Raw genomic sequence first — 14693 nt, forward strand, 5'->3', positions numbered from 1 at the left:
TACATCAATTAAAAGAAAAGATTATATAATGTAGGCTTAAAATCCATAGCACTTGTACCAGTGGTGGAAGGTAACTAAGTACATTTACTCAAGTACTGTACATAAGTACAATTTTGAGGTACTTGTACTTGTCTTAAATATTGTACTTTTTACTCCACTGCATTTAGCTGCCTGCTTAAGTTCCTTTCCAGGTCAAGATTTAACATGAAAAACATGATAAATTTAAAGTGATTAGACATTTTTTAAATTAAAATGCATAACAGTATATTAAGTAGTTAAAATTAGCTCTACCTTAAGAAAATCAAAATACTGCTTACATAATTGCATCATTCTAGTATTTGAGTACTTTCACTTTTGATGACTTTTCTCCTTTTATTTAAGTTAGTTTTGAATGCTGGACTTTTACTTGTAGTGGAGTATTTTTCTTATAGTTTATTTTAGTTAACTAATTTATTTTTAGTACTCCTTCCACCTCTGGTGCTAAAGGTCATTGAACTGGCCTCTCTGGGACTTTCCAGAGTGAAGAAAACTCGAGCGTCCTTTATGTATTAAGTCCCGCCTGTTTTACCTAGCAGTTACCTACTCCCTGAGCTGTGATTGGAGCAACTCGCGTCAGTCATGACTTGTAGCAAGTTCGGTTGCGGTGTGGCGGTTGTTGATGTCGCTGTCAGAAGTCAGCCAAAGCAGAGAGCAGCTAGCAGGTGAGACTGGACCGTCAGCGGCAAGTTAATGCGATTAGTTAGCTACACATAACAGGTAGCTAACCTTAGTATACGTGCTGGGGATATTTGGGGTGTTTATTTTTGTTTCGTTGACAGTGTTTGTTCTTATTTAGCGTTGGTATCATGTCAAATTGATTCTGTTTAACTCGGAACTCGTGAGCAGCATGAATGAAGCCACTTGTTCATGGTTTAAATGAGGACCAGCCTCAGTTTGCATCGTCACTAGAGGGAATACGAAGTGGAGAGTTGTCACATAATGTTGTATCTCAGCTGACAACAACGATCATATAATTGCATCACAGGATATTGTTTGTGACAGTGCAATTTGTTGTTCCACGGATCTCATCACAAATTAGAGACTCCCAGCAGGTATAATATGTCATATGTGTGGTATTACACCTGTTGCTATCCACGAGAGGTAACATCCTGTCCTGGGGATGGAATAAATCATTCATAAATGTTGACAACAATCCTACAGGCTGTGACAGAGCTGCAAAAGAGGGCAGAGCTAAACATATCTACCCTGTCTCATATCAGTCAGATATCATAGAGACTATGCTGTCGATTGTCTGATTGTCCTCCCTAAAGCTCTTTGTCCTTTGTCCTCAGGTGACAATGCAGTTCTTAGGCCGGCTGTTGGACACAGTGTCCTCTGTGTCCACCCTCTTCACCAACCCCTACCGGGTCAGGGATGTGCAGCTCTCCGACTACGGTGGAGGAGGCAAAGTTCTGCTGAAGGAAGAGGGACGCATGGTTCTGTACAGAAACACCCAGTACCAGTCATGGGACTGCCTGCTTATGTGCCCTGAGATGCCCAATGTGACTCTGAGGTCAGTAAACTGTAGATCTCACCTTGGACAAGGAGAGCGGTGTAAAATGTCATTTGTAGCATGATACAGCCACTGAACTGGTTTTAAATGTGAAGATGTCAGCTGAAATGAGCACAAGAAAGTTACAAAGATTTATATTTTCGGTAGTTTGGGATTTCATTATCCCTTTTAAGTTTGATTACTTCAATCAGCCCATAACATTTTATTGATTTACGCCAATACACAACAAAGAAGCTTAACAAATCAAAGCCCATTATCTTGAATTCATCAGTGTTGGAGCAGGTTTTACAGTTTGACAGAACTTCAACCAAACATTCAGAATCAGGTTTATTGCCATGTCAGTTAACACATACAAGGAATTTACCATGCTTTTTTGGTGCATAAAATTAACATAGTTGGACAGATAAAGGATAAAGGCAAGTACTTTAAAAGTTTAATCTTTTAGGGTGTTGTGTGCAATGTAAGTTTGGAACTTATGACACATTATGATCCCGGCAAACATCACCATCCAAAAGCAAAAGGTTTACATAGACAGTCAGACATAGACAATTTACCAGTGTTGTGCTAGTTGACTGGGAATGGTTGAAGTGGTAAAACCCTTTTAATAAGTGCCTCAATATAACTGAAACTGCAAACATTTGTAAGATGGATAAAAACATTAGTTATTAAAACAAAACAGAAAAGTGGAGTTAATCTTTTATTTATATACAATAAGTAAAAAATAATATGACAAAGCAGCATTCAGTGAACAAAGATGCCCTCTAATGTCAAGGGCCATTGCCTATAATGTTCGTTATTTATCTTATCTGTCATTTTTACCAGTCTTGCCACACGCCCAGAGTTTTGGGCACTCACTCAGGTTTCTCCTCATGGATCTTGTGATATGTGTCTGTGTAATCATTGTACTGTGTGCACCAGGCTGTTCCAGGTGGCGTCAGAGGAGGACGCCATGAACTGGTTCCCCCAGTATGCCCTCAAGCTTCGCCCCTTCTATGAGACACTTCCTCTGAAGGCTGAGACCACTCAGCCAATTGTGGACTGTATCCGCAGCCATCCGGACTGGAGTTCCGCCCACATCGCTGTGGAGACAGGCCTGAGAGAGTGTCTCAAGCATAACTATGTCCAAAGGTGAGACGGGTAGCGCTTGAGAAAAATGCTTATGAAAGTTTCCTTGAGTCCAAAATTATGTTCTGTGCTAACAATCTAAAAGATATTCTTTAAACAAAGATCCAAAATGGAGATAAGCAAATGTTTGGCATTTTTGCTTGATGGATCACTTCAACTGTTGTTTTGTTAAATGGTTATCAGAATTGTTGTTGACCAGTTTTCTAAGAAACGTATTACAGCGCTTGTTTCTAACTCTGGGCAGCCTGTCAAGAGATAAGTGCTTCAGGATGAAGCCGAATGAAGAGAGGATTATATAGTGAGCTCCTATTCTATAGTGGCATTAATTGCGAGGCAGACAGTATAAGACTCCCAGCCAAAAGCATTCAATTCAACAAATGCTATTAGCCATCAGCTCATTTACCATGCAGCATTTGGCTTTTGTTCATTTCAGTACAGTCTGAAAGTCAACTTGAATTCACTTGAAAGCTACTTGGGATCATCAGTAAATCATATCTGCCAATAGAGCACAATGAAAATATTTAGTTGCTGAAGAGTCTGAAGGACAAGACAGCAAAAGCATTCACAAACGTTGAAAGATTTAATCTCAAAGTCACAATGAGGAAACCGAAACAACATGAAAAGGGCATTTGAAATGAAATTTGATCTTATCTTGCATTGAAAAACTTGCTGTTTGCAGCCAAGTCTCAGATCTGGGATGTCTGAGTTCAGTTCACAAACAAGAAAATCTATTCCCTGCTTGATCTGCATTTCCACATAATTATACATAACTTGGCAAATAAAGGGGGCTTAATGTTCAGTGTAGAGGTTTTCCCATGTCCCAAGTCTCCTTCAAGCTGTAGTGATGATTAAACTAAACGGTGCATTATGACCTCTGTGGTCATTTCATCTTCCTGTCTTCAGTCAGATCAATGCTCGGGATGTCTCTGGTCAGACACCGCTGCACCTGGCGTGTGAGCGTGGAGACACTCCGTGTGTGAAGGAGCTGTTGGAGGAAAGCCAGGCTCGCACTGACATCAAAGACCGTAACGGAGAGACGCCCATGCACTGTGCCGCCAAGCAGGATACTCCTGCTATCATTCAGGTTACACTCAGCACTTGTGGAATGATTTTACCACTGCGTTTCAGTTGACACAGTCTCTGATACACTCCTCTAAACTACACGGTAACATAACTTTTCCTTCACCATTGTCATCCATCACGTCATCCTTTCCTCATTCAGGTTTTGTGCTCGCGGTTGTGCTCGGGGGTGAATGAGCTGAACAACAATGGGGAGACGCCGCTCCACGTGGCCTGCCGTCTGGGTCGCGTGGAGTCCGTCAAAGCTCTGTTGGGAGGTGGGGCCAAGTGTGATGTCGGCGGCGGTGCAGGCTACGCCATCCACAGCGCCATGAAGTACAGTGAGAAAGAGTGAGTAGGCATAAAGATGAGGATGATGATTTCCAACAAGTAGTTTTTCACTGCTGGTTGTAATTTAAAATGTTTCTGTAGATTGTAATCAGTCCAGAACTGGTTAATTGGAAATTCTGAAGTCAAAGTTTCTTTACCCCTATGCAGTGGCTACTCTTACAGACCAGCATCCCCAGAAGTAGAAAGATGTCTGTATTTTCCTCAGTTACACTAAATGTGTGTATGTTTTTGAAGAAATGGTTCCTCTGGTTACCTTGCTGTCCGGACTCCATTATAAATGGACCTCTTCCTGAATATATGCCTGTACTCAGAAAATATTTTGCTATATACTGCTTGGAACTGGCTTTATTACCTTGGGATAAGACAGTACATACAGTAAAATAAATGGGTATCTACTAGGGGTGTCATGATTCTCCAACTCTGTGATTGGGCTGGTTAGCACTAATACAAAACATGACTCTAATCATGAATCATCTAATTTTAGAAAACATTCGCATTCATCTAAACATTTTTATTTATAGCTGAGACCTTTAGCTGTCACTTGCTGGGGTTTTGATTGTAATGTTTGAAACAAGTCATTTTCAATTAAGAATCAAAATTATAACACCTCCAGTACCCATGAAACAACATTAAGTAAATTCACACAAGTAATACTGGGCCTCTGTGATAGAAAAATATGCTGAAGATACTTAACTAAATTTCAACAGAGCAGAGAAGTTCAAAAAAAGCATAGGCTTTTTTGTTAAAGGCAGAGAAAATGCAAAACTAACAAATGAAGCCTTAGTTTAAGCCCAGTTTGTTTAAGATATATTGAAAGATGTACTTCAGTCAACATATATGATAGTGTATAAAGTCCTCTTTTATTTTGTGTCTGGCTGTCAGCTGTGTGGAGGAGATTCTCAAAGCGGACCCAGGACAGCTCCAGGCTGAGGACACTATGTATGGAGGGACGCCTCTCCACTGGTCCAAAACGGCTGAGGTGAAAAATATCACATCATGTGTCTTGTGGTAATCCATAATAATCTATAATAAGATGATGAATTACAAAACATGTTTTCACTCTCTAAGTATACAGCCAGAGTAATGTATTATGTGTTATTGCTTTGATGTTACAACAATGGAAGTATGACCTCTGTTAACCTCTTTGAGCAACCAGTTGGAGTTCAAGCAACTGTTACGACACCTTTCACTTAATGAAGCAATAGCGATTTGTCAGCATGATTTTATAAAGCCTAAGTTAACATTTGAGGGGAAATATCAAGCAGATGTTTTAATAGATATTCCTCTTTCTTTGCCAGATGTGTCGTATTCTGCTGGAACACGGCGCTGCGGTGAACTACCTCAGTAAGACCGGAGAGAGCGCCCTCCATATTCTGACAAAGAAAGGCCGCTTTGAGGCGGCCATGGTGCTGCTCACCCACGGAGCGAACGCCAACCTGAAGGGCCAGGATGGAAACACAGCCCTGCACCTCGCTATGAAGGTGCGTCTACAAGATATCATCTCTGCCGTGCTCTAAGTTTCCAGAAAAAGGCAGTTGTCTCTGACTGATAATCAAAATGTCAGGGTAAAAGGTCAAGTAATGATTTTGTTAAGTGGTTGCAACACAGTTTGTGGAAAAGAAGATTGCGTTACTGATACTGTATAATATTAACTTGACAGATCTGCCTTTCTGCAACAATCAGCATGCTTACACTACAAGATGTTATCTCTGTGTCTCCCTTGGAGACTTCTTGCTGACATTTCCTGTAAGGCAAATGTGTTGTTTTTAATGAAAGGTGCACCAGTAAGATTTTTCTCAACTGGAAAAATCTTCTCTTGCTGCAACAATGCTATTTATGTGAACACTACAAATCTTGTTTAACATGTTGTGTATCACTCATGATAACATCTTAAAGGTTATCCAAAGTTTTTTTTTTTTCCTTTTTATTGTAATTTTTTCTGTTTTTTGCTAAACCATTTTTGTGCCTCTGTTCATTAGATGGACCACATGGAGCTGATCAAAGCTCTTATTGTGTTTGGGGCTGATGTGGAGATCCACAACGACCTGGGAGAAACACCTGGACTCATCGCTGCTCGCACCAGCAAAGGTGAGAAAAAGGGAAGTGATGAAAAAGGGAGTTTAAACTGTGAGGGGGTATGGGGGGAGGGGGTATATGGAGGAGAGTAGGGAGGCAAATAAGGAATAGTGATGAGTTTATGGAACTTAATATGTTTGATCTAACACGTTTGAACTTTATCTCAACACTGTAGTCTCATTTAAATGCATGTGTTTCACTGTAGATAGTAAAAGCTGCTGCATGAAAATGTTTGGGTGTCTAATTAGTGATTTATAGAATTACAGACCTTAAGTAATCCTCAGCTCATGCATCTAATTCATTGTTCTGTGACTGTTTAGAGGCGGCTTGGTTAGAATGCATCCCTGTGTCTTTTTATGTCTTTTTAAAGGTGCAATAAGCATTTAATTGCCATATAGTGCAAGATAAGATAAGAAGACAACGGGCAAAAGAGGAAGATAACAGGTTAACATAAATAAAACTCCCCGTATGGTCTGTGGATTGTTGAAGCAGCAATCTTTCACCCAACTACTCCCATGTTCACCTTCTAACAGTAGAGGGCAGTGCTACAAATGAGTGACATTTTACATTTTCAGTGACCAAAGCTGTTTGTTTTTGTATTGCCCTTTCATCTCAAAAAGTACCAAATGACTTTGGCTCTCTGACGCAGTGTTAAAGTTTAAACTAATTAATTTAACAATCACAAATATAAAATGAATTACTCTTATTTGTGTCATATTGGATTGCATTAAGGTGCACAGGTGTTTTTTTCTTGTGCATTTTTCATAAAGAATTCTACAATAAGGCCCCACGTACTGAAATTTTTCAAATTTACTCTCAGATGCTCCGAAATGGTTGTAATGGAGTTTGCTGTCATTTACTGATTTTTAAAACAAATGCATGATATTTGCTAACAACTGGCTGATGTTCTTGCTGTCTCTCTCTCCTCTCTCTCTCTCTCTCTCTCTCTCTCTCTGTCTATCTGTCTATCACTTAATCTCTCTCCTCTGTCTCTCTGCTTGTTGCATGTCTAACATGTTGACTTGCTTGTGTGTGTTTGTGTTAACATAAAAGGTCCTAATAGAAAGATACTGCTGGACATGCTGTGTAGCGTAGGGGTCCAGCGGTGCCTCCCACCCTCCCCTGACAGTCCTCCCCCCTTCTCCAACAAGGTCAAGCCTGCAGGCATAGGTAACACCACAGTTTTACATTTTCCCATCAATGTTATCTTTTGTTATTGGTCGTATTTAAGTCCCTCTGAAAACATTTTTATTAACTTGAACCCTTTAAATGACCCAAGAAGATCCGTTTTCTGAGAAAAAGTCAAACTAAATGATTTTTCCGGACGGTGAAACCATACTCAGTCATTCCTTATTAAACTCCCATGTGGCTTGTAGAAAACCCAGTCACCCCTTTCCTTTCCCTTCCTTTATTCAAACATTTGATGCCACGTGCTGGTCCCATATTAATAGCTGTTGTAATTGGCTGACAGGGTTTGAGGAGATCATGTATGCGGGGGCAGCAATCAGCGCAATGAGCAGAGGCACGTCTGAAGTGGACGGTCTCAAAATGGAGCAAAGGAAGTGAGTAAGAAGCTTCATTTATGCTGTTTGTCTGGAAACAACAAAACACTATAAAATCTTTTATTTGAATCCTCTTCTCTCCTCATCGTGCAGGATGGACAGACTGCTGTGTCTGGATGGCGGAGGTATTAAAGGCCTGGTGTTGATCCAGATGTTGATCGCTCTTGAGAAAGAGGCTGGTCGGCCCACCAGAGAGCTCTTCGACTGGGTGGCTGGCACCAGCACAGGGGGCATCCTGGCCCTCGCTATAATCCATGGTGTGTGTGTCCCTTTTACTTCCAGTGCTAGGGAAAGGCCTGGCTGCACCTGTTGTCATTCTGACATAATTCTCCAGCTTATTTGTACCTCTTCAAACCAATCACAGTCGTCTTTAGCAGTGCCCTTGCAAAATCCATAGCAGAAGGTGGAAGGAGATTATTGTCTGAAACAGTCGTCTGTAATATTGATGTTTCTTCTATTTGTAGGTAAGTCCATGGAGTACCTGCGCTGCCTCTACTTCAGGATGAAGGAGCAGGTCTTCAGGGGGTCCCGACCTTATGAATCAGCACCACTGGAGGACTTCCTGAAGAAAGAGTTTGGAGAAAACACCAAGATGACGGATGTCCGATACCCCAGGTAACTGTCCACTACTCATTTTTTTTAGTTATGTGACAGAACAACACAATTAAAGTATTAGAAAGGTATGACAACAACATACATAATTGCAGATCAGATTATATATAATATATATATATTATATTATTTTATATATATATATATATATATAATATGTATGTATATTATATTATATTTACTTTTCAATGAATCATGAAGACTTTTGTAAAAAATATTCTTTTCACTGACCCCACTTTGAGGATCCCTACACTAAGCAATAGTCAGTAAAGTGTACAGAAGTAGAGCTAGGAATAAAAAATATCCCCTCAGACAAACCACATCAAAATCTGCAACTATAAAACCCAAACTCCTGCAAGATTCTGTGTTCAGTCAATGAGTTTCTTTAAAATAGTCTTTATTCCTTTTTTCTTGTGGTAAGCTGTGTGTTCCCTGTGCTTTTGCTGTTGGTAAAAATGACATCAACCTGTTTTAATTCCCTACTCCTTTACTGTGAGTGGTCGGTTTGAGAAAACTCCTTAAAAGTCCTTAGTATGGAACAATGCCAAGTAAAATCTTTTTTTCTGCCAACATTTCACCTCTCCTGTCTCTATCAATTACTCTTTTCTCATTCCACTCATTTATTTGTCTCTCTTCAGGGTGATGGTGACCAGTGTTCTAGCAGACAGACATCCAGGCGAGCTGCACATCTTCAGGAACTATGACCGTCCCTCCGTCCGCAGAGAGCCCCCATATGCCACCACTGCCACGTTCAAGCCCCTCACCATCCCACAAGGTACTTCAGCTAATGGAAACAGCTGTGTTTGTTGGCTAATGTGCTGGTGCTCACTGGTGTTCTATTGAACGGGCAGTGCAGTGCATTTCTACTACCACTGGATGGTGTCAAAGTAAGCAAACCTGCACTTGGTGGCTTTAAATCCTGGGGTTGGGTCATCTCAACAGTAGAAGAGTCATACTGCATGTTCTCAAATCATTCAGGAAATGAAACCTGGAAAGCGTGGAGTGGGTGAATTAAAAAAACCTACTTCTGAATTTGCATGCCATCATATCCCTGTACAAGTCTGGTTCTGCTGTGTTGTTTGAGTGCCAGCCATGTTGTTGTTGCAGGATGGGAGGATGAGGATTTGTTGATAGTAGGATACACAGAGGAGCCAACCAGAAAGCGTAGGAAGGTGACTGATGAAGGTGTGTGTCTGTCTGAGTGGGAGACTACCAGCGTTTGAAAGGAACGTTTGATTTCTTCACAGTTTGTCACATTTCTGGGCAACGTGTTACAAATTCCAGTTTTTCCATGTTTTAAAGAAATAATTTGACAGTTTGGGAAATAGGTATTCATTTCTTTTCAGTTTGATGAGAAGATTGATGCCTCTCTCAGACATATAAAAGGAAAAAAATCACATTTTACAAAATGTCAAACTTTTCCTTTAAATGTGATTCCACACAGAATGCATATTAACTGTTAAGAGCACAGCAGCAAATAACATAAATGTAGATGTTTTGAGTGCTAACCATTTTTTTCTGCAAATTGTTGTCCTAAAGCCTGCACCGGAATATAAAAAGTCTTGCATTCTTTTCTTTTTTTGAAGCTTTTTTTAAATCATTAAATCCCTTTTTTTTTCACCAGAGCAACTTGTGTGGCGAGCCGCCCGCTCCAGCGGCGCTGCCCCCACCTACTTCAGACCAATGGGCCGCTTTCTGGATGGAGGGCTACTGGCCAATAACCCGACGCTAGATGCCATGTCAGAAATCCATCAGTACAATAAAGCTTTAAAAGCTGAGGTAGGGAACCTGACGGCTGCATTCTGTTTTGACATCTATGGATTTCTAAAGCATTTATGTTTACCACATTATCTGTCTACTCTTTTTTTAAACTTGTTTTTAACCCTCCTCCCTCTCAGGGCCATGGGAACCAGATGAAGAGGTTGGGTATCGTGGTCTCTCTTGGTACAGGTGAGCCTCTTTATTATGTCTGAAACATGGAATTATTAATACTTTTCTAATTCTACGATCTCAACATGGTAAATAATGCATTTTATGCTTCTTGTGACCTAATTCGAAACTCAGAGTCACTTTAATAATATCTCTGGTATTCATTCATTCATCCATTATCCTTAACCTCTTATCTGCACTCGGGTTGAGGCGGGGTTCACCCTGGACAGGTCACCAGACTATCTCAGGGCAGACACATAGAGACAGACAATCACACTCTCATTCACTCCTACGGACAATTTAGAGTCACCAATTCAACCTAAGTGCATGTTTTTGGACTGTGGGAGGAAGCGGGAGTAGCCGGTGAGAATCCACGCTGACACGGGGAGAACATGCTCTCTCTGGTATATTATTGTTCATTATTATTTATTAGCATTATTAGTATCTGTTGGTATCTTCAGATCACTCCTCATGTTGCGTCTTACTGCACTTTTGCTTTCAGCAGGAATCAAATTTTAATAAGGCTTTTAGTCGCTGTTAGAATCCTGGAAAATAGTGTTTGGGCTTTGCCAATGTATTTTATGCATACTTAATTGTAACATCCATAAGCTACAATATTCCATGTGATGAATTCTGTTCATCCAAGGTGCCCTATACAGCCCTGAGTGCCCACATTTTTAAGATAGGAGACTGCAGTGTGAATGACCATGCAGGAAAAGTGTTTTACATCTCCTCTGTGTGCTGCTGTGTATCTCCAGGTAAACCTCCTCAGGTGGTGGTGAGCTCTGTGGATGTTTTCCGGCCCTCCAACCCTCTGGAGCTGGCCAAGAGCTTCGTAGGAGCCAAGGAGCTGGGCAAGATGCTGGTGGACTGCGTGAGTACAGCCAAAGACATGTAGAGCTACTGCACCTGCTTTAATCACTCTGTGATCACAACAAGTGTCTATTTATTTCTAATTAAAAAGAAATGTCCCTCTCTCTCTGACTGGACAGTGTACAGACTCTGATGGCTGTGCAGTGGACAGAGCTGCAGCCTGGTGTGAAATGATTGACACCATCTACCACAGGTCAGCTGACCATGCTGCATTTTAGTTCTCATTTACCGCTGTCTCTGCTCTGTCACAACTCTTATTCTGTCTGCCCTCTTCCTTTTTTATGTCTAAAGATCATCATCACTCTCTTTCCTCTTTCGCCCACTTCTCTCTGTCCCTCATGTCCTCTCACACAACCATTAGGTTAACTTTATTTAGACACATGCTACAATGTGTAGTGTTTATTGTTTACTCTCAGTGAAAAATCATATTAGAATCTGAGCTTGAGCATCTGTCAGCAAAGCAAAATACACTATGCTAAACTGCATATGAAGAACAAAGTTAGCTATTGAGACCTGCTCGTATTATTGCCATTTTCTCTGATAATAATTTACTAGCAGGCTTAGTTGTGTAGATATGGACATATTACTTCTCCATTTGACAGATTTCCGTCAACAGGAAAGCACACATACCACTATCACATTTTAACCCTCAGCTATCACTTAGTCATTTCTGCCCGGGCGTGCAGAAATGTGCTGCCCACTGCTCCGAAGCATGGTGTGTTCACTGGTGTGTAAGAAAGGAAGGCTTAAATGCAGAGTTGAAAGTCCACATTGTGGGACTAATGAGGGAATTTCTATCCTAATAAGTTTATATTGAATGAAAAAGAAAATAGCCCATAGAGCCCCACATAGCACTATATTCAAACACAGATCAATGTTGTCTATTATTTATTTTATTTACATCTGTAGTCATCTAAATTGCTCCATTATTTTTTTTAAGAGTACTTTAAAGGCTGTAAGACAATGACTGTGTTTTTTGTCTTTTGTGCAGATTGAGTCCCCAGCTGACTCAGGAGGTGATGCTGGATGAGGTGAGTGATGCGGTCCTGGTGGACATGCTGTGGGAAACCCAGATGTACCTGTACGAGAAGAGGGAAACCCTCCAGTCCCTGGCAAAGGTGCTACTGGACAAATGAAAGCACAAGAACATCCAAAGGAGAGGCTGCAAACATGGAACCATGAGAGCAAAAGGAGATGGAGAATATAATGAGAGGAAAGGAAAGTCAAAGAGTGATTGTAGGCACAAAGATTGGTGAAAACTTGTGTCTGAAACAAGACTGTAATGTCTGTGTTTGTGTGCTCTTTCTTTCAAACTCCTCAACATGGTCACAATGACTCGTATATATTCTCCGAAATGTCAGTACACAGTAGCAAAAGTGTGAATGTGTGAAGACAGAAAAGAAAACGGTTGAAGAGCGACTGACTTAATGTAGACTATTGCAAGGCAACTTATGTAGCATCATGTGTTTATTATTTATTTAATATATTATTGCTGACCTTATCACTTATCATGTAACCGCAATAAGTTTAATGTTTGTACATAAACAAGTGAAGAAGAGTGTAGTGTTACCTGTTCTTGATATGTGAATAAAAGGGGAGGAAGTGGTATCAACCAAATGAAACTGGGACACTGTCAGCTAAATGTCTTTAAAAAAATTGTAACACTTCTTCTCATTCCTCCTTCTCTTCTTCCTCTTTTTAGTACCGTCACTCATTATGCTGATTGTTTCATGTATTTAAAGGGACCCTGCAGTATGACTACAAAACCTGCAGTATACTGTAGCCCAGCTTGGATAATGGTGATCGTGAACCAGTTCTGCCTTATGTGTCTGGGCCTCACATTTATACTGTTTCCTTTCATCTCTCCACAACACATTTTCAAGCCTTTACCACACAAGTCATTCATCTTGACTTTAAACATCACAATTAACTTCACACCTGCTCATAACTTGCTTGCACACATTGTCACAACCTGTCAGTCTACTGTAAATGTGTCTTTTGAGTGCAAATTTAACTTGAACTGTCACAACTTGAATTTTTAATTTATTTGAAAGACAGAAACAGAAGACTTATTGCTACTTGCACAACCGTAAACTAGAGGTTACAAATTATTTCTTATGTTTTTTGTATTTCAATTAATAACTGAAGTGTATACTTGTATGGTAATAAAATATATTAATATGGATATGATTTGTATCTGTGACATTTTGTCTCTCATGTGGCAGTCACCCTTGTTGCTTAAATCTGGTTTGTAATCTGATTGTAAAGCTGGGCCTGACTACTTCCCTATATTTAACCAAATATTTAGTGTGGCCATTAAACAATTCAGAGCACAACCATAAGACAACTGAGTCAACTTTTTTTAAAGAACAGTTTTTTTCTACACACCAAACAGTTCTATCATGCTGTAGCTCTCTATAATTTAATTTAAAGATAAGTAAGATAAACGGAAAACTAATTGCACAGCATAAACTAGAGGTTACAAATTGTGTTGTTTTTGGATTAATTACAGAAGTGTGTTCTTCTATAGTAATATTTTAGTATGAAATTTTGTATCTGACATTTTGTCTCTGTTGTAGCAGTCACGCTATTGTTTATTCTAGTTTTTTATTTGATTGGTAAAGTGGGTCCAACTATTAACCTTTATTTCATCCATTAATCAGTGGGGCCACTGAACAAGTGAAAACACGAATAAGAGAAGTAACTCAACTTTATTAAAATGTAAAATCCATTATGAATTTTTCCACCCCACCACCAAATTCAAAGCACACAATGCCATTAAGCGGTAGGTGTCGATAAGTCAACACAAGGACTGAATAAAGGGGGAATAGTCTTATGTTTTCACTTGTCAGCATAGAAAAACAAAATTATTTTTTAAATATTGCAATATGTGGAAAATATATGAATAATAATAATAATAATAATAAGAAGAATGCATTCAATTTATATGGTGCTTTTGTAGACACTCAAAGAAAAAACATGAAAAAAAATAAACCTTCATAAAAAGGCACCTGAAGCATATGAACTGCATTTTGTGTCACTACCTGTATGAACAACATGCACGCCGACCTATTCTACACATTTATCACAATTAAGTTAAATTTATTTATTTTTTTAAATATGGAAAGTAAAAATCATAACCAACGTCACTAAATTCTAACAACCGCGTGGTCGCTGTTGTATAATATAGTGTAGTGACCCTGCAAGACTATGGGGGGGGGACTGATGGGGAGTTTGTGGGGGGGGGGAGTTGCCCTAGTTCAGCCTGATAGGCCAGTTTTGGGAGAAGAGGGCGGGAAGCAGGAGAAAAAGAGAGGTAGTTCGGAGAAACAGCGGAGGAGAGAGGCTGCTCAACGCCATAGTTAGAAAACCAGCTAGTGTTCGGCTATCAGCGTTTCTTATTTTGGGCACTCTTCCAACCCCGTTTTTAGTCTGTTAAAAGAGCTAATAAAACCCGGTTAAACGCCACTGTGTCTTCATCCTTCCGCCTGCTTGCCCCCGCCGCGTCGGGCTGCAAATGCCACAATTAGTATAGCTGCTCTTGAACGCAAGTT

The 14693-nt window shown here is 40.0% G+C and overlaps 1 protein-coding gene across 2 annotated transcripts; it reads left to right on the forward strand.

The window, feature by feature from the left end:
- The first annotated feature begins 649 nt into the window (after nucleotides 1-649).
- pla2g6 (phospholipase A2, group VI (cytosolic, calcium-independent)) lies at nucleotides 650-12992 on the forward strand. Of its 2 annotated transcripts, XM_059333084.1 has the most exons (19): nucleotides 650-701; nucleotides 1332-1552; nucleotides 2471-2680; nucleotides 3581-3761; nucleotides 3900-4087; nucleotides 4970-5066; nucleotides 5386-5568; nucleotides 6067-6175; nucleotides 7217-7333; nucleotides 7635-7725; nucleotides 7819-7982; nucleotides 8190-8340; nucleotides 8976-9112; nucleotides 9445-9522; nucleotides 9962-10116; nucleotides 10236-10287; nucleotides 11025-11140; nucleotides 11259-11332; nucleotides 12131-12992. In XM_059333084.1, exons 2-19 carry the CDS (start codon nucleotides 1338-1340, stop codon nucleotides 12273-12275), a joined length of 2463 nt encoding a protein of 820 aa, XP_059189067.1. In that variant the 5' UTR covers nucleotides 650-701; nucleotides 1332-1337; the 3' UTR covers nucleotides 12276-12992. The 2 variants fall into 2 exon arrangements, with proteins under 2 accessions (XP_059189067.1, XP_059189074.1); XM_059333091.1 differs by lacking the exons at nucleotides 650-701; nucleotides 9445-9522.
- The last annotated feature ends 1701 nt before the right edge of the window (nucleotides 12993-14693 follow it).

Source organism: Centropristis striata, chromosome 1 (assembly GCF_030273125.1).
Source record: "Centropristis striata isolate RG_2023a ecotype Rhode Island chromosome 1, C.striata_1.0, whole genome shotgun sequence".
In the NCBI taxonomy this organism is placed as follows: Eukaryota; Metazoa; Chordata; class Actinopteri; order Perciformes; family Serranidae; genus Centropristis; species Centropristis striata.

Excerpts from the sequence above, each read along its gene's own strand:
- pla2g6 (XM_059333084.1), top strand. The coding sequence starts at position 1,338 with ATGCAGTTCTTAGGCCGGCTGTTGGACACAGTGTCCTCTGTGTCCACC. Across the intron at positions 5,569-6,066 it reads CCCTGCACCTCGCTATGAAG|ATGGACCACATGGAGCTGAT; the intron begins GTGCGTCTACAA and ends TCTGTTCATTAG. Across the intron at positions 7,983-8,189 it reads GGCCCTCGCTATAATCCATG|GTAAGTCCATGGAGTACCTG; the intron begins GTGTGTGTGTCC and ends TTCTATTTGTAG.